Source organism: Temnothorax nylanderi, unplaced genomic scaffold, assembly GCF_030848795.1.
Source record: "Temnothorax nylanderi isolate EJ_2023f unplaced genomic scaffold, tnyl_v1.0 TNYL_tig0523_pilon, whole genome shotgun sequence".
Taxonomy (NCBI): domain Eukaryota; kingdom Metazoa; phylum Arthropoda; class Insecta; order Hymenoptera; family Formicidae; genus Temnothorax; species Temnothorax nylanderi.
In genome coordinates, this window is record NW_027249585.1 from 70715 (window position 1) to 89236 (window position 18522).

General features: G+C 34.5%; 2 protein-coding genes across 5 annotated transcripts in view; both read right to left on the reverse strand.

The window, feature by feature from the left end:
* The window catches only part of LOC139783628 (fatty acid synthase-like), a 36310-nt gene that overhangs the window by 9077 nt on the left and 8711 nt on the right, over positions 1-18522 (reverse strand). For 3 of the 4 annotated variants that reach the window (XM_071722779.1, XM_071722781.1, XM_071722780.1), the window contains exons 6-10: positions 13088-13381; positions 12781-12985; positions 12543-12703; positions 8442-8759; positions 7807-8306 (exon numbers count right to left, since the gene is read on the reverse strand). In XM_071722779.1, coding sequence (XP_071578880.1) covers positions 7807-8306; positions 8442-8759; positions 12543-12703; positions 12781-12985; positions 13088-13381 — 1478 coding nt within the window. The remainder of the gene's footprint in view (positions 1-7806; positions 8307-8441; positions 8760-12542; positions 12704-12780; positions 12986-13087; positions 13382-18522) is intronic. The other variant, XM_071722782.1, reaches the window with a different exon arrangement.
* LOC139783634 (uncharacterized) lies at positions 3829-6779 on the reverse strand. The gene is made up of 2 exons (XM_071722790.1): positions 5316-6779; positions 3829-5244 (listed from the first exon to the last, which is right to left on the reverse strand). The coding sequence occupies exon 1, from the start codon at positions 6602-6604 to the stop codon at positions 5462-5464; it is 1143 nt and encodes a 380-aa protein (XP_071578891.1). The 5' UTR covers positions 6605-6779; the 3' UTR covers positions 3829-5244; positions 5316-5461.

Here is an 18522-nt window from a genome sequence, read left to right on the forward strand (position 1 = left end):
AATTTGTATCTATTGCCTCTAAGAACACCGGATCTCGTTGCAAAAGGATTTATGGAGGTTTCTAATATTGGGATTTTCACTCGTGACGTAGCCGTAACGTCACAAGGCCAAGATGGCTGGCCTATTCCTGAAAATTGTACGCAAACATATGATCTGAGGTGGTTTATCGTGCCTTTTAAACGCGTGTGATAAAAATATGTACTTAAATATAAAAAAAATATGTGCATTTGCACAGTGCACCCCTTCCTCAAGGAATTTCATGGAAGGAGAAAATTTTGTTGTGCTTTGGACATTTATTAACATGCGGGATAACCTCTCAAGATGATGACAAATGGCATTTAACTGCATATTGCCTTCAAATGTCAGATGTTAAAGGTGCACCTCACGAAATAAACATAGTGATATTGAAACCAGGGAAAATATCATCCGCAAAATGTAGTTGCAAAGTAGGGATGAGTGCAAAATGCAAACACACGGTTGCAGTTTTGCTATATTGTAATCGGTAAGTACATATAAAAGTTATTAATGTATGTTAACAATAACACATGTGAGAAAAGTTGATTTCTTCGAAAAGTTTTCAGTTCGAGCTTCAAAATAAGCCCTTATACGAATTTATTTGTCGCTGAACATTTTGGCGGCAGCACTGAGCCGGTTGATTGATCAAAAATTTTGAGTTTATGGCCGCCATATTGACGTCGCCATCTTGATTTTTGCTAAGGCGCATATGGCTTTTTGTAGCTCTTTGTTCAAGCTTTAAATTGAGACCTCATACGTATTTTTTCGTCGCTTTAAATTTTGGCCGCAGCACTGATCCGGTTGACGTGGAACGTCCCATATATATATATATATATATATATCTAATGTGACATTACAAAATGCTTGTTTATACATAATAAAATTATACATATATATATATATATGTATAATTTTATTATGTATAAACAAGCATTTTGTAATGTCACATTAGATATATATATATATATATATATATATATATATACATATATATATATATATATATATATATATACATATATACAAACATACAGGGTGATTGAGGAGGAATCTGCAATATTCCGGGGGGGGGGGGTAATAGTATTGATGAGTCTAAACAAAAAGGATCATAGTGTTGCGCCCGTGCGAGTCGCCCGTTACATTGGTCGTGAAGCGTCCCTTAGCGAGCCCGTTGTTGATTAGCAACGCCAAGGAGATTCCGAGCCGAGCTTCCGAAACGTCAACACGCTTTTCGAGCCGTTTTGTAATTTAGTGAATAAAACTATTCTATCCCCGTTCTTGTGAGAGTAATTATTTACGCGAGTCCGGGAGTGCGCGGCGCAAACGCAAGTAAGATTGCGGAGCATAGCGCAACAATATGAACATGGGCCTTATTCCTAACGGTTACCGAGATCATCTGGTTATAACGTGAAAAGGGCACCATGCATATGAAGGGATAGAAATGAAAGACAAAGACTGACAACGACATGCAGTTGTGAGTAGTTAGTTAGTTGTTTGTTCTATTGCCTATAACAATCTTAGGCTAGGCGCATACTATCGACTTTACATTGACTAAACTGTTTAATCGATGTCGAGCAGCAGCAACGATTTCTTATCAAGTAAACAATTTAATCGAGGACTAAATTATTACAGAATGAGTGTATTTAGTTTTAACGAGCTTCTCGTGTTAATTGGCCTTTAATAGGACTCATGTTTATATGATCCTTTTTGCTTAGAATCATCAATACTATTATTTCCCGGAATATTGCAAATTCCTCCTCAATTACCCTGTATATATCAACGCCCAGCCCAAACCCCTAAATCTAGTAACATGAAATTCAGGGAGTATATTCCTTCCGTGACGTAAGCACCCACTAAGAAGGGATTTTTAAAAATTCGACCCCTAACGAAATGAAAAGGGTAAAATGTGTTTTCACGGATTCTGCGACTGGCAACGCCGGACAGCTCAAGCTAGTACATTATGAACATATACACTATATATGTTACGGGAAATATGAAAAATTGGGAATTATACATAATGGCCGGCTAATATGCATAATTCCCAATTTGTTCGGTCAAAATGATTAATAGAGAAGAATTAATCAAATTTCCCGGTCATTATGCATATTTCCCAATGCTAAATGGTCATTTTGATAAATCACCTAATTTGAGTTAGTCTAGTCGCCATGCGCCAGGTCGATTGAGCATTTTTTTCGAGGTTGATGGCTTTTGTTAATGTTTTTTTATGTTTTTTGGGTCGTAGAACAAGAATCTGTAAATAGTTTTTTCGTAAATCGATGCAATAAAAAGTTATTAACAATTTATTTGTTTAAATTGCCCTAGCGATCAAACTATACATCCTATAAAAAAATGAACTAGAAAAAATTTGTTCCTCTTTTCACGACGAACAAAAGGGCGTTTGAATTTTTCCAAAATCTTTATTATTGACGGAAATATGTCAATTTTTAGGTAATTACTGCCTACGCGTCGCGGCATACCCTAGGCGTGCGCGCTCGCGCTCAATTGTATCGTTAAAACAATTGAAAGTCTGAACTTGCAAAAACACGCCTAAAATTAAAGGAGCAAAACTCATGTGGTACAATTGAGCGCGAGCGCGCACGCCTAGGGTACGCCGCGACGCGTAGGCAGTAATTACCTAAAAATTGACATATTTCCGTAAATAATCAAGATTTTGGAAAAATTCAAACGCTATTTTGTTCGTCGTGAAAAGAGGAACAAATTTTCTCCAGTTCATTTTTTTATAGAATGTATAGTTTGATCGCTAGGGCAATTTAAACAAATAAATTGTTAATAACTTTTTATTGCATCGACTTACGAAAAAACTATTTACAGATTCTTGTTCTACGACCCAAAAAACATAAAAAAAACATTAACAAAAGCCATCAACCTTGAAAAAAATGCTCAATCGACCTGGCGACTAGACTAAGTTGATTTTCCCGGCAATATTAAGCCCCTTGCACAATAGGCGATAGCGATAGCGACAGCGACAGCGACAAAGGAACCTCCCGAGAAAAAATAATTTTGACTAATCATATATAATTGTATATGATTATGTATAGAATCATAAATGAATATATATGGGTATATTTATGATCATGTATATTTACATCTTGCTTCTTGTATGATTATATATGGATCCATATATGATTAGATCTGACCATTCCTATGCTGATATGACTAATATATTCTAATTCGTATGAGTAGGTACAGATTCATATATGATTAGACCTAATCAAGCCTGACTCATACCAGACTGTATATGAATTCATATATGACTATATTTAAATCTATGTATGATTCTATCTAATCATGACTGGCTAATATGAACTCGCACCTGACTATATGTAAATTTATATATAACTAGATATATATCTATATATAATTGTGCGTATTTAGATCTGACCATTTCTATGCTGATATGACTAATATATTCTAATTCGTATGAGTAGGTACAGATTCATATATGATTAGACCTAATCAAGCCTGACTCATACCTGACTGTATATATGAATTCATGTATGACTATATAATATATATATCTTCAGGGTATCATGTACATATATCACATATATACATATACATACACACACACACACACACACATACACACACGCGGCGCTCATATTTATATTTATATATATATTCAATAAACAACGAAGTTATATATATATATATATATACGAAAAAATAAAAACACTTTTACTATATATAAAATTGGTCCAATTAGCTATACGATAAGCCTATTATAGTTAGAACTTGATCCGTTCCATGCCGTACAGTTTTTCAAATTGTTTCACAAATAATTATAATTTAAGTAAAATATCTGATTGTTTAAGATCAAACTGTGTAATTTGATTTTGAAGTAAATTAAACAATGCTATAACTAACATCATCCAGTGCTGAAAATATTCATTAGGCAAATGATCAATAAGAGCTATAAGAGAATAAAATAACAAAAAATTGTAATTTTCGGATGCATTATGAAATTGATAATATGTTAAAGGTCTTGGTAATCGACAAAATGATTGAAGTGGTCGTATACTTGTGATAAAATTATCAATATCTTTACTCTTTTTTTTTAATATTCCAAGGACCTTTTTTATCAAACCACAATTTAATAAGTTGTTTTACTATCCCAAGAAGAACCGAGTGCATGAACCCAGGTAAAACACATGTTCCAATATCAATCGGCACACAAAACAATCTACTACTACGGAAAAAACTACGGAAAAATATAATTTTTAATCCAATTATTTGTTACATTTTTGTGGAATTAAATTATATTGTTAGATAACTATACAGTATCTATGTCTGACACCTTCCGTACATCTGCTAACAATAAGTGTAACATATGTAGTACAATACGAAACGTCTTTATTAATTAACGTTGTAGCACAGTACGTAAGGTGACTGACTCAAGATCCAGGGGTTCCAGGTTCAAATCCAGCGGTGGTCAGCAAATTTTTCAAGTACAATATAAATTTAATTAATTAAGCTTGCACATAATAAAGATTTTCGGCAATAAAATAATGTTTAACGAAAAAAATAAATTTTATATTTTTATATTTTAATGGTCAAATATGAATAGATATGACCGTCTATATGATTTTGTATGAGCATGCATGGTCAGACCTGGCCAATTTTCGGATCTGATCATATAAACAATAATGTATGATCATATATAATTAGTCAAAATTATTTTTTCTCGGGCTACTGCCTCCACGCATACACTTTCCACGCAAAACGAGGTGCCACATGATACAACTTTCCACGCGTGGAAAGCCCACGCATGTACTTTGAAGGCACACTATATGTGGCTAGTTTAATAATAGTGAAGCCCCCCGCAGGGGGGCGGAACCTACTGCCTCCACGCATACACTTTTCACGCAAAACGAGGTGCCACATGGGTTCGTGGCGCGCTTTACAAGCTCGTCTAAGTAGAGGTGGTATTAAACAAGATAAGTTAGTCGATCATCTAAACGTAAAAAACGTTTGAGAAAAGAGAAAGTATTATAAACATACTCTTAAACACAAAATATAAAATATTTTAGTGCATGAACTCATCGTAAGTAAGAAAGTTGAAATTATAGACAGACTGCCATTCTTTTTAGAAAGATATTTTAATATTAAAAACGAGATTTTGTCGGCCTGACTGGCAATCAATTCAATGTATTAAAACGACGTTTCGACCCGTGCTTTGGGTCCTTATCAAGTTACAATATAGCAATGCTGGAACAACACAAATGTTCGTGTTAAACAACAATAATGTACAAAGGTAGAGGTATAAATCTAAAACTTACATAATTGCGCGTCAAATTATAAATCTAACAATCATCGTTGTAATGTGGTCCGAGAAACATGACCGTAGCGAACAGAGCCCGGAGAGCGACTGACATATACAAAATAAATAGACGCGAACTAACACCGATAATATAGATGTCAAATTTCAAAGCGAAGATATAATACGGTCATAGACTAATGGTAGATTTTCCGTGTCTTTTTGCGAGTTAATAGAATCAGTATGTTTTTTGATAAACAGCATTTCGGCAATTTCACGTTTTTTCAGATTAGGTTCTTTATGTAAAATTTTTACATCTTGCCACTTGAAATTGTGGTCAAAATCTAATCTGTGCTTACTGACAACTGAGTGCTGGTTGGGACGCTTGTTAATGTCCGCACAGTGTTCTTTAATGCGGGTCTCCAGATGTCTTTTGGTTTGACCGATATAACAAGCGCTACATCCAGAACACTCGAGTTTATAGACAACGCCCGTACATTTCTTATCATCCAATCTGTCCTTTCCTTTTTTAATCATCGCGTCTAATTTTTTAGGTACAGTGTATAAGGTGTTTACACCGTAATTGCCGAAGGTCCTTCGTAAGCCTTCACTAAAGGCTTTTACATAAGGAATTGGCACGTAATATTTTAGATCTGGGATGCTGCGCTCTCTGTCAACATTGACGGAACCGTTGACATTACTCAAACGTACATTAATTTCCGCCCGTCTCCTCCGAATATGTTTATTCACAAGCGCATCAGGGAAACAATTGTTAGACAGAATGGATTTCACGAAGGAGATGTTGTCATCGTGAAACTGTTCATCTGACAGAAGTAAAGCATGGTCGACTAAATTAAGGATCGTGTTTATTTTGTATTTCTGCGGATGACTAGAGAAATAATTTATGTAACGGCCCGAAAACGTAGGCTTTCGATACCAGTTCGTAATTAATCGATTATCGTGTCTAAAAACCATCGTGTCTAAAAAACTCAGGCAGTTATTCTTTTCCAATTCATACGTGAATTTGAGCCGAGGATGATAGTTATTAAACGCAGTGACAACGTCATCAAGTATTGCTCTCGGAATACACATAAAAATGTCATCAACATAACGATGGAATATTGTAACACGAGAGCCAAAAGGGCGAAGGCAACAACTTTCTAAGTCATCCATGACCATATCAGCCAAGATCGGAGAGAGGGGAGAACCCATTGGGCTGCCGAAGATCTGCTCGTAGAATTCGCCGTTAAAAGAAAAACTGGTGGAACCGAGAACCAACTTGACAGCGTGTAGGAACTGATCAAGATTCATCCGAGTCCCCCCCGATATTGCATCCCACCTCTTCCTAATTCCGGTTAAAACGAGATCCGTGGGTATGTTGGTAAACAGCGCAACAACGTCGAGAGAGACTAGGACGTGGTCGGGAGGGATGCACCGTCGCTTGATGCTCTCCACAAACGACCAGCTGTCCTTAACATGAGAAATCGGTTTCGTGATTTTCTTGTTGAGGATATTATGTAGATAGGAAGCAATATTATATAAGGGGCTTCCAATGGCCGATACAATTATACGCAGCGGGTAACCCTCCTTATGGATCTTCGGGAGCCCATAGCAACGTGGAAGGTTGCCATTCGTACAATTTAGTGCGTTATAAACTCTCGCGTCAATAATGTCGTTGTTCAGCCATGATTTAACTAAACTATTGAGATTCGAAGTGATTTTTCTTATCGGATCTCTGTTCAATCTTCGGCAGCCGCTCTCCGGGCTCTGTTCGCTACGGTCATGTTTCTCGGACCACATTACAACGATGATTGTTAGATTTATAATTTGACGCGCAATTATGTAAGTTTTAGATTTATACCTCTACCTTTGTACATTATTGTTGTTTAACACAAACATTTGTGTTGTTCCAGCATTGCTATATTGTAACTTGATAAGGACCCAAAGCACGGGTCGAAACGTCGTTTTAATACATTGAAACAAAATCTCGTTTTTATTATTATACCACTGGCGAAGAATTATTTATTGAATATTTTAATATGTTAATCACATTTCCCACTTGTCTGTGGGCATTATGCATAATGACCGGTCAGTTTAATTAATTTGAACATTTTTGCTTTTATTATTCAAATGTCCCGAAAGAAGCGAGAATTATGTGTATTGCCCGGCCATTATGTATAATTACCGAATTAATCAAATTTCCCGTAACATATATACTGTTCAAAAGTTTGGAAACACTATCTTTTTAAGAAAAATAACAGTGGTGTCAATAAAATTCTATACATAAAATTTTTTCTTGGAAAATGATTAGAAACAATAATACTGTGTTCAATAGTCACAACACACACTAAAGTTTCTCACATATGACGTTTTTTTTTAGAAGTATTGGCACCACTATTGTTTTTCTTAATAAAGTCGTGCTTCTAAACTTTTGAACAATAGTGCATATATATAGGTATCTTTTTTCTTATGTAGGTAATATCTAAATTGCGATTTCAAATAATATCTTATACCTGATCGATGGAGAAATCATAGGAGTTCCTCGACTAACAGGAAATTCCACTGGCGGGTATAAATTAGCAACTTTCGGCTGTAAGCCACAGTTATAAAGCCTTCCAATTCCTTGTAAAATTACATCGATATTTTGTTTAGTGCGTCGACTCAATACCACATTCGTCACTTCTGGACGCAAGGATTCTTTCAGAACGTGCTGCAGAACGGCGTGTGGCGCGATTTCGATAGTGACTGCGTTACTTGGAATTAGATGCGTTGTTTGTTCAAAGAGAACGGTACTTAATATACTATGTGTATGATAGTCCGCCGATGACAATTTTGACGCTGAGGTGAACCATTCGGTGCGAGGTATGGAAGTGCTGACCCACTTTGGACTCCGTTCCTTCGGCCGTGATATTACTTTGTTCAAATTAAACAAAAGTTGAATTTCCACAGATTCGAGATAAGAACTGTGATACGGAACATTGCAGTGTATCTTTTTCACGTGAATATTATTAATCTGATAATACAAAAGTACAAATTTAATATATGCAGGTGTGGCAAATTATATCTTGAATTTAAGAATTCGATATTTGAAGATCATTAAGCGAAGTTTTCCATCCACTTATGAGATACGAGAGCTATTCAATACTACCTGTAATTTTTTCATAAATTCTTGCACGGATTCTGTGGGTCCGCTCACAACGCTGCAATTCTCACTGTTGCAGCATATTATTTCAATATCCACTGGACACATGTTTTTAAGACATTCGTAATCACAACTGACAATTGCCATAGAGCTACGAATTATTTTTCCTTCAGTACACGCCAAACCAATAAAATATGCTGACAAAATGGCTTGTTCAGTGGTGAGACATCCATCGGCGTACGCGCAACCAAGTTCACCAGCAGAGTGACTAATCATGTAATCCGGAATAATTCCTAATGATGTTAGAAGATCTACTAAGCCAATCTACAAATTTATACAAATAATTTTATAATTGAATCACTTTAAAGAATTTATTTTTAATAAACCAATGAATTGCGATAAAATAAATGTACTTACAGTGGCGATCAAAAGTTTCGGGCCAGGCAGATTTTTTCCCATATTTTGAGTTTAGAAGAAATGAACAAAAAAGTGTGCAAATTAGGAATTTGCACATTGCTTTCTCACCATTTTTAAGTGTGCAAATTAGGAAATTGCACATTGCTTTGTTTCGCTCATAAAGCTTCCTCTTATGAAGAAACTTGTATTTTATTTGTTGTACACACAGAAAAATATATACTACCTACAAGTTAATATTACTTGCTTCAAGTATTTGATAAGTTCATATATGAGCAAATCTACCATAAAGTCGTCATAAGTATCACATTTACTCAAAACATATTCTAGATCTTAGCAAGTTTAGTACTTGAAACAAGAATATTAAATTAATACGAACATTCTGTTTACTTACAATATAGAGTCCACGGAAGAGAAGCATATACTTCAATAAAGATATCACATTTTCTTGAGAGAAGTTTATCCGTTATTTGAATCAAGTAAAAATTTTATTCATCTAGAATAATCGTTTACTTCAAAAAAGAATTTGTATTCTTGATGATTACAATTAATATTATTTTTATTTATTTAATTTTCTTTAATTCTTTAGTTCCTAAGTGGAATGTAGGTTAGGAGGTTTTCGTGCGCGGTGCGGAGGGGTACAGTTTAGAATATAAAAATTCCTGTCCTCAGGTGGACTCGAACCCGGTTCCTCGTGGTTATGAGTCTGACACTTTATCACTAGGCCACATCTCTGATTATATTCTTAGTGCTGCAGTATCTAGTTTTCATAGAAGTGATTCATTGATTTCAAGTATTTCATATTCTTACCTAAAGAATCAGTAAATATTCAAATCAAGCTTATGTGGCTTTTCTTAGATAAAGTTTACAGAATATACTTGAAATCAATGAATCACTTCTGTCAAAACTAGATACTGCAGCACTAAGAATATAATCAGAGATGTGGCCTAGTAATAAAGTATCAGACTCATAACCACGAGGAACGGGTTCGAGTCCACCTGATGACAGGAATTTTAATATTCTAAACTGTACCCCTCCGGACCGCGCATGAAAACCTCCTAACCTAGAAGAATGTTGTTCTATACAGCCAAGTATTTCATATTCTTACCTAAAGAATCAGTAAATATTCAAATCAAGCTTATGTTGCTTTTCTTAGATAAAGTTTCAGAATATACTTGAAAGAAGAATAAATTCTTCTTTTAAGCACATGATGATAAGCTTTTCTAATACTTATGATAAGTATATCTTAAAACTAATATTAAGAAAATATTCTTTGTTGAAGAAAACTATTACTCAAACCAAATAAAATAAAATGAGTAATTGCTTTTCTTGGCTGTAGAACGATATTTTTCTGTGTGTATAATTATTAGTATTTATTAGTTTTTAGCTTCCTCAGAGGAAGCTTTATGAGTGAAATAAAGCAATGTGCAAATTCATAATTTGCACACTTAAAAATGGTGAGGAAGCAATGTGCAAATTCCTAATTTGTACACTTTTTTATTTTTATTTTTAATTTTTACAATAATTTTACGGGCTCAATCTTCTTCTGGGTACCATCCTATTGGACTTTAGGATCCGGGTAGAGAGAGAGAGAGAGAGAGAGAGAGATATTCTACATTTAACAAAAAATTGAGCCCGGTATCTCAAAAATTCCGAAAGTTAGAGTTTTTTTTACGGAGGGAGAGGGTGAAAAAGCCTAATGTGTATCGCCTCCCTAAGGTGGATGTCGGGAGGACTTACGTACACCAGATTAGTTCTTGAGTTACTAACATTTAAAATTTCGGGGAATCCGTACGTACATGGAAACCTTATAAAGCTCGGTCTAATCAACCAAATCTTAAAGAATTATATATGAAATAGGGATAAAAAAGACCGAAAAAGATAATAAAATTTAGAAATAGCCCGATATCTCAAAATTTGTGGAAGTTATAGCTACCACAAACATTTCTCAAAAACTTCAACATTTTATAAAAAGTAAACTTCTTCACCGATCTCTCTCTCTCTCTTCGCCAAATTCAATACCAACCTTCCTTTAATGACACTCTACATTTAAAAAAAAAATTGAGACCGATATCTCCGAATTTACGGAAGTTAGAGCAACCACACCCATTTACAAGGTGTACACACACACACACACACACACACACAGATATTTTTTAAAAAGTGTATTTTTCGACGTTTTAGAACATTCTAAACACATTGGCAGCGACAACTCCAAAAAATTGTTTTCATGAAAACAAAGCTTCCTCTATGAGGAAGCAAAAAATGATTAACTTTAAAGAGAATAACATATTTTACTATGAGTAAATGTTGTTAATAATAAAAAATAGCATATAATATTATTTCTTTATTTGACAAAAAGCAAAAAACACATGATTATAAGTATCGGGCCAGGAATTTCAAGTTACTTTACAAAATTACAAAAATTAACTGAAACACTAGAAAATACTTAAAAAACAATAGTAATAGTTAATATTTACCATGCCTTTAGAAATAATGACTGCTGCGTAACGATGTGGCATTGACTCGATTAAGTGGATGAATGTGTCTCGAAGAATTTTTTTCTATTCTTTACTTAAAGTCTTGAATAAACCTTGTTTATTTAAATGTTTTTTATTGGCTACTCGGCGACCAAATTTATCACAAAAATGCTCAATAGGATTTTCTTCAGACTGAGCAGACCATTCGAAAACTTACACTTTTTTGGCAGACTGTGATACGATCTTTAAAGTGTGTTTTGGATCTCTATCATGTTGAAAGATCTATCCATGAGGCATATTATCCTTGGCGTAAGTAAGTATTTGCTTGCCCAGTATGTCTTCATACAAGAAGCAAATCATCACACCTTCAATTTTTACTATAAACAGACCCATTTCTTCATACAACAAGGCTCTCCAGACCATGACTCCACCCTCACCGTATGATAAATTGCTTCGTGTATGAGGACATACTGGGCAAGCAAATGCTTCCTTACGCCAAGGATAATATGCCTCATGGATGGATCTTTCAATACGATAGAGATCCAAAACACACGTCAAAGATTGTATCACAGTATTTGTCTGCCAAAAAAGTGCGAGTTTTTGAATGGTCTGTTCAGTCTAAAGACTTAAATCCTATTGAGCATTTTTGGGATAAATTTGGTCGCCGAGTAGCCAACAAGAAACATTCAAATAAACAAGGTTTATTCAAGACTTTAAGTGAAGAATAGGAAAAGATACCTCGAGACACAACCACCCACTTAATCGAGTCAATGCCACGTCGTTACGTAGCAGTCATTACTTTTAAGGGCATGGTTACCAAATATTAAATATTACTATTATTTTTTTTTTAGTATTTTCTAGTGATTCAATTAATTTTTTGATTTGAAGTAACTTGATGTTCAGATATTTATAATCATGCGTTTTTTGCTTTTTGTTAAATAAAGAAATAGTTATATATACACGCTATTTTTTATCATTAACAACGTTTATTCATAGTAAAATATGTTATTCTCTTTAAAGTTAATCATTTTTTTGTTCGTTTTTCCTAAACCCAAAATATGGAAAAAAAATCTGCACTTTTAATTGCCACTGTATATAAGGTAATAATTCTGATATGATAAATCGACATAAAAAGAATTTAAATTAATCACTTCATCAATAAACATATAGTATATATAACACTATTTTATAACTTCAAAGTATAATATTTTACCTGAATAGCGACAATGCCAACAAAAGCATACAACGCGTCTTCGCACACTTTTTCGTCTGTCTTTGTCAAAATATCAGCGACACTTATGCTATATGGTTTTAAAGTAACATCGCACATTTTTATCGCATTTGCAAAGACATGAAATTTTAATAAGTTTCGACCTGATTTTAATTAAAAGTGTATATTATTATTTAAATGTTACTGTATAAATAAAGTATGGAATATTAAATATATATACCCATTCCTGGCCATTGCGAGCCTAAAGCAGAAAATATAAACCAAACAGGTCTTTTCGCATTCTCACAATTTTGAATTTCCTTTATTGAATCTGGTTCCAAAGTATTCAGTATAGTGAATCCTCTCCAAGAGTGACCGTCTATTCTGTCCGCATGGACATCGTGTAGTAAACGAATATATTCTATATTTATCGGACGATTAGCGACCTAGATAATCAAAAATTTGTTAAGTACTATATGTGTGATAGTACGATATAATGTTTAATTACTCAAATAAATGTTGAGATGGCTTTTAAAATGTCTACTAACGTCGTTTAAGAACAACTTCACTAATTCTTCAGTACTCCCAGATAATATTACAAGTCTTGGCAAAGCATCAATCGGCGCTCTATTGTTAACTTTTTGTTTGAAGTTCCACTTTAATAACGTGTGAACGTTAGATCCCCCGACACCGAAAGAATTGATACCTATGTAACCGTTTTTAAGTGGCATTGGTTTTTCGACGATATGAACAGTTCCATTTATTAAGGCATCTATATCGTTTCGTGGTGATGTATAATTGATATTTGGTGGAACAAAACCGGTTTCGAACGCTATTATTGCCTTTAAAAATCAATAACAATTTTGAAATGTAAATATGAATTAATTTATTAGATATTGAGTCATATACAATATATATATATATATATATATATATATATATATATATATATATATACAATATATACATATATATATATATATATATATATATTGCAGTAGGTCAAGGTAAAATTTTCACATTTTTACCTTGACCTACTGCAATAATTTTGACAATTTATTTCCGAGAAGTATTCTAAAAAAGAGAAGACACGTATTTTTTGGTTTGGGCCTACGATCAATATTTCCGACATGCGACAGTGATTTTAAAAACTTCAATAAAATAGAATTTTTCGAAAAAAAATCTTGCCATGCTCGAAGAGGTCTAAAAAATTTCATAATTTTCAATAAAATTTGTATAATTATAAAAAGGTTAAAAAAAATGAATTATAAAGTAGGCCCAAACCAAAAAATACGTGTCTTCTCTTTTTCAGAATTATTACAGTAGGTCAGGGTGAAAATATGAAAATTTCAACGAGAATGCGCCGATTATTAGTTGTTCTTGAAACACAGTTTTCCGTTGGAACAGTAAATTCAACATATTTAAATCGATAATCGATTTAACTTTGTTGTTAAGATGTCGCTAGTTATATAAGTTGGCTATTCTGTTACCGCCATTTCTTACTTTGTCAGTCAGTTCGTTCTAACTTTATTATGTTTGTAATCAGAAGTGAATACCTTCTTTCTTGTAAAAGTATTGTTTGGTCTTTCCTTTCTCTAAATATATTTAATTGATATATATATCATAATAAGCGTGTATTTCTTCACTCAAGATAATTAACTTCAGATTATAGGCCCATCAGTAATGGCGAAATTACGAGTGAAGATATAATTTCGGGAAATATCTGAGCTATTGTAAGTGTGGTTTGTTTGTGAATACTTCTTACAAAGTATTTTGCTTATACAAGTTAAACGACCACGAGGCTTATTAATATATTGTCTTTAAGCGTATTGGCAGAAAGGAAATAAGAGCTATGCAACGTTTGAAGGGTTACATAGCGACATGCAAGGGAACGAAGAAAGTAAGGTTAGAACGCAAACATCGGCACTGGATGGAATACAGATTGCCAAGTTAAAGGGGACTGAAAACTATCAACGATTTGAAAGTTCCAAGTAGAAAATCTGCTTAGACATGATCGTCTCTGGACTTGTGCGAATATCCCAAAGGATACCGAAAGTAACCTCATTTTGACAGGTGTTAAACCAGAAGATGATGAAGATGCCAGGACTACTATAAACCTGCTTTTTGAACCACAGTGCATAGTTCACGTAAAAAACGCCAAGACTGCGAGGGATGCATGGTCCAACCTCAGTAAGCAGTATAAAACTAAATGTTGGTCAAGGCGTATTAATCTTCAAACGGAGTTGTGGAAGTTTTCCTACAAAGAGTGTGCAAATATGCGAGATTATCTGGATAAGATTAACTTTTTGACTCATCAACAGCTTGCCGATATTGACGCACCTGTAGAGGATAGTTGGTAGAGGATATTAGGTTCGATCATCATGCGAAGTCTACCGAAACAATTTGATGGTATAGTACAAATTCTGGATAATACCAAGGAGAAGGTCACCAGTGAAGACATCATGGAGAAATTGATGCATGAGAGTTTGCGTTAGCAGACTCCTACACAGGCTACATCCGCTTTAGAAACCGCCCTTGCTACAAAACATACAGAGCAGAAGAAGTTCAAGTTTGAATGCTTCAAATGCGGAGGCATTGGACACAAGGCGAGTGATTGTAAGAAATCCAAAGAAGGTTCGAAGAAATCAAAGAATAACGCCAAGACACAGGACAAGAAACAGCAAGATTCGGAATCCAAAAATGGTGAAAATTGGGCGATATCGACTAAACTGACGACAATGTCTACTGAAATAAATTCTGACGAAGTTTGGATGTTAGATAGTTGTTCGTCTACTCATATGACTATGCGAGAAGATTGGTTTAATGATCTCGATGCTTCAACACTCAGTAAAGGAGTTACTTGTGCTGATGAAGCTATTATACCTACTAATGGAACTGGAAACGTAAAGTTAATATTAAACTGTAATGGTATAATTAAGGATGTAAAAGACGTTATATATATACCCAATTTGGCAGCTAACCTATTGTCCGTCGGCAAAATAACTGATAAAGGTCTAGTTGTAGTTTTTTCAGGAAATAAATGCAAGATTTTCTTGAAGGATGCGTGTCGAGTCGAAGGAGAAGTAATCGCCACTGGTTCGAAGTCTGATGGGGTCTTCAAATTGCTGATGCTGTTTGCAGCATGCAGCAAGATGCAGCAAGATGCTGAAACCCTATTACCAGGAAGGATTGATGCGTCCAGAGAAATCAAAGTCCTTACTGCAACTATTAATCCAGAGCCTAAAGTCGAGGAATCTGCCATGTTGACGGTACAAAAATCAAAGGATCTTTGGCACAAGTGTTTGGGTCACATAAATGAGCAAGGTATGAATCAACTTATGAAAAGTCTGGGAAACTATACAAATTTTTCAGGAGATCCACTAAGTTCCTGTGAATCATGTATTCTTGGAAAGCACAGTAGAAAGCCTTTCCTAATTTCTGAAAAGAGAGCATCCAAAAAATTAGAACTTGTCCACTTTGATTTGTGTGGCCCTATGCACGTCCCGTCTATAAGTGGAGCTAGATACTTGTTGACGCTGATTGATGACTACAGTAGAATGATTTTTGGATATTTCTTGAAATCCAAAGATGAAGTTTTGCCAATCTTCAAAGAATTTAAGATTATGATGGAGAATCAAACTGGAGAATCTATCAAGTGCATCAGGACGGACAATGGAAAAGAGTATAAAAAAAGAGAGTTCGCTGAGTTTCTCATTAAAAATGGTATTCGACATGAGTCAAGTTGTCCTTATACGTCACAACAAAATGGAAGGGCAGAACGAGCGAACAAGACTCTAATCGAAATCGGCCGCTGCTTGATGACTGAGGCTGGTTTAAACTTTTTATACTGGGGTGAACCAATCAACACTGCAATATACCTGAAGAATTACTGGCCTTGCAGAAATCTACCCGATAACCAATCTCCGATTGAACTGTGGACCGGAAGGAAAATGGACATAAAGCACCTAAAAGTGTTCGGATGTGCTGCTTTTGTACACATACCTAAGGAGCGTATTAAGAAGCTTGAGCTTAAGAGTCAAGAACTGATATTCGTAGGTTATTCTACCGAAACGAAAGATTATCGTCTAATTGATTCCAAGAACTCGAAGAAAATAATTATATCAAGGGATGTACGATTCATTGAAATCAAGTTTCCAATGAAGAAGATTGTTTCTGAAGACGTTGAAATATCAGAAGAGGTCTCTGTGCCATTGTTCACCTTTCTAGACATTGAGGAGGAGACTGAGCCTGTAATCCAAGAAGTTCCAGAAAACGCTGAGGTTGTTCAAGAACAAATTCCTGAACGAGCGGAAGAAAACGATTTGGATGATTCCCAAGATGATGTTTTTTAAGATGCTTACGAGGGCGTTGATGCTCAACCTCACGAGGAAGAAGAAAGGCGATATCCACTTAGAAATAGAATTTCTAAAGAGTTCCTTGACTGCATTCTTTATAATACTTTCGTGTCTGAGAGTGAGCCACTCACTGTTGCCGAGGCTATGTCTAGCAACGACAAAAATTAATGGCTCAAAGCTATGGAGAACGAATATAGGTCATTGAAACAAAATGAGGCGTGGTTGTAAACCTTCCAGCAGGCAAGAAAACTGTTAATAGTAAATGGGTGTTCAAGCTAAAAAGGGACATGAATGGAAACACAACCAAATACAAAGCTAGACTGGTAGCTAAAAGTTGTATTCAGGCATGGAATCGACTATTCAGAAACCTTTTCTCCAGTTAACCGAACGTCTACTATCCGTCTGTTTATTGCTGTGACTGTGGAAATGGATTTAAAAATCAGACATCTGGATGTTGCTACTGCCTTTTTGAACGGTGATTTGGAGGAAGAGGTATAGGAGACAACCTAAGGGCTTTATTGTAGAAGGCAAAGAAGACTTAGTTTATTTGCTAAAAAAGGCTTTATATGGACTTAAGCAATCATCGAGGGTCTAGTATTCTAAAATCAATAAAGAACTCCATAAAATTGGTTTCACGAGATCAGAATGCGAACCATGTTTATGTTAAAATTGTTGGAATTTTCGTTTGTATAATTGGTTTACATGTAGACGATATAATAATGTTATACAATTCTGATAAAGTTTTGTCTTATGTATTAAAAAGGTTAAATTCAAGTTTTCAGGTAAAGGATTTAGGTGATGCACAACATATGCTGGGTATGCATGTTCACCAAGGAAATAATGAATTGCATCTGGACCAAACTAAATACATTGAGGATGTACTGATTAGATTTGGCATGACAAATTGCAAAGCAGCTAAGACTCCTATGAAGACAGGACTCAAACTTACTAAGGATGAATCTACAGATACATGTGATCCAAGAATCCCATACCAAACTCTAATTGGCTGTTTGCTGTATATTGGTTTACCCATACAGCACAAAATGTTTTCAAAAAAATATTTCTCAATATTTCTATAAAAATATTGCAAGAAACATTTTAAAATCGTTTTAAGAATATTTTAAAATAGTTTAAAAACCTTTTGTCGTAACATTTTAAAGAATATTTTAAGAATCTTTTAAAAATATTTATAAAAATGTTCTTCTTTATCACCCAGACAATATTTTCTTAAATATTTTAAATATATTTTTGAAATATTAATTTAAATCTACATATTTATTGTTTTATAATCTTGTTCCAAAATATTAAAAAATATTTTATTTATTATTGGGTTTATAATTCTTTTTCAATTATTTTTAAAATATTATAAAATATTCTCAATTAAGAAAGATGCATGGTAGCGCATCTTTCTGTGCTAGTTTGCAATGACGCCGCTAGGCGGCGCATAATGGTAAGACTAACTCGTAAGTAAATTTCAGTTGGGGGCTAATATAAGCAGGCCTCCGGCGAAGCAAAAGCATGACATCTACGAGACATATCTTTGCCAGGAATACAACGCAAGGCTCACCCAACACTGCTGCGATGATATAGATATATGTATAAAATAATATTTTCCAAAGTAAGATATA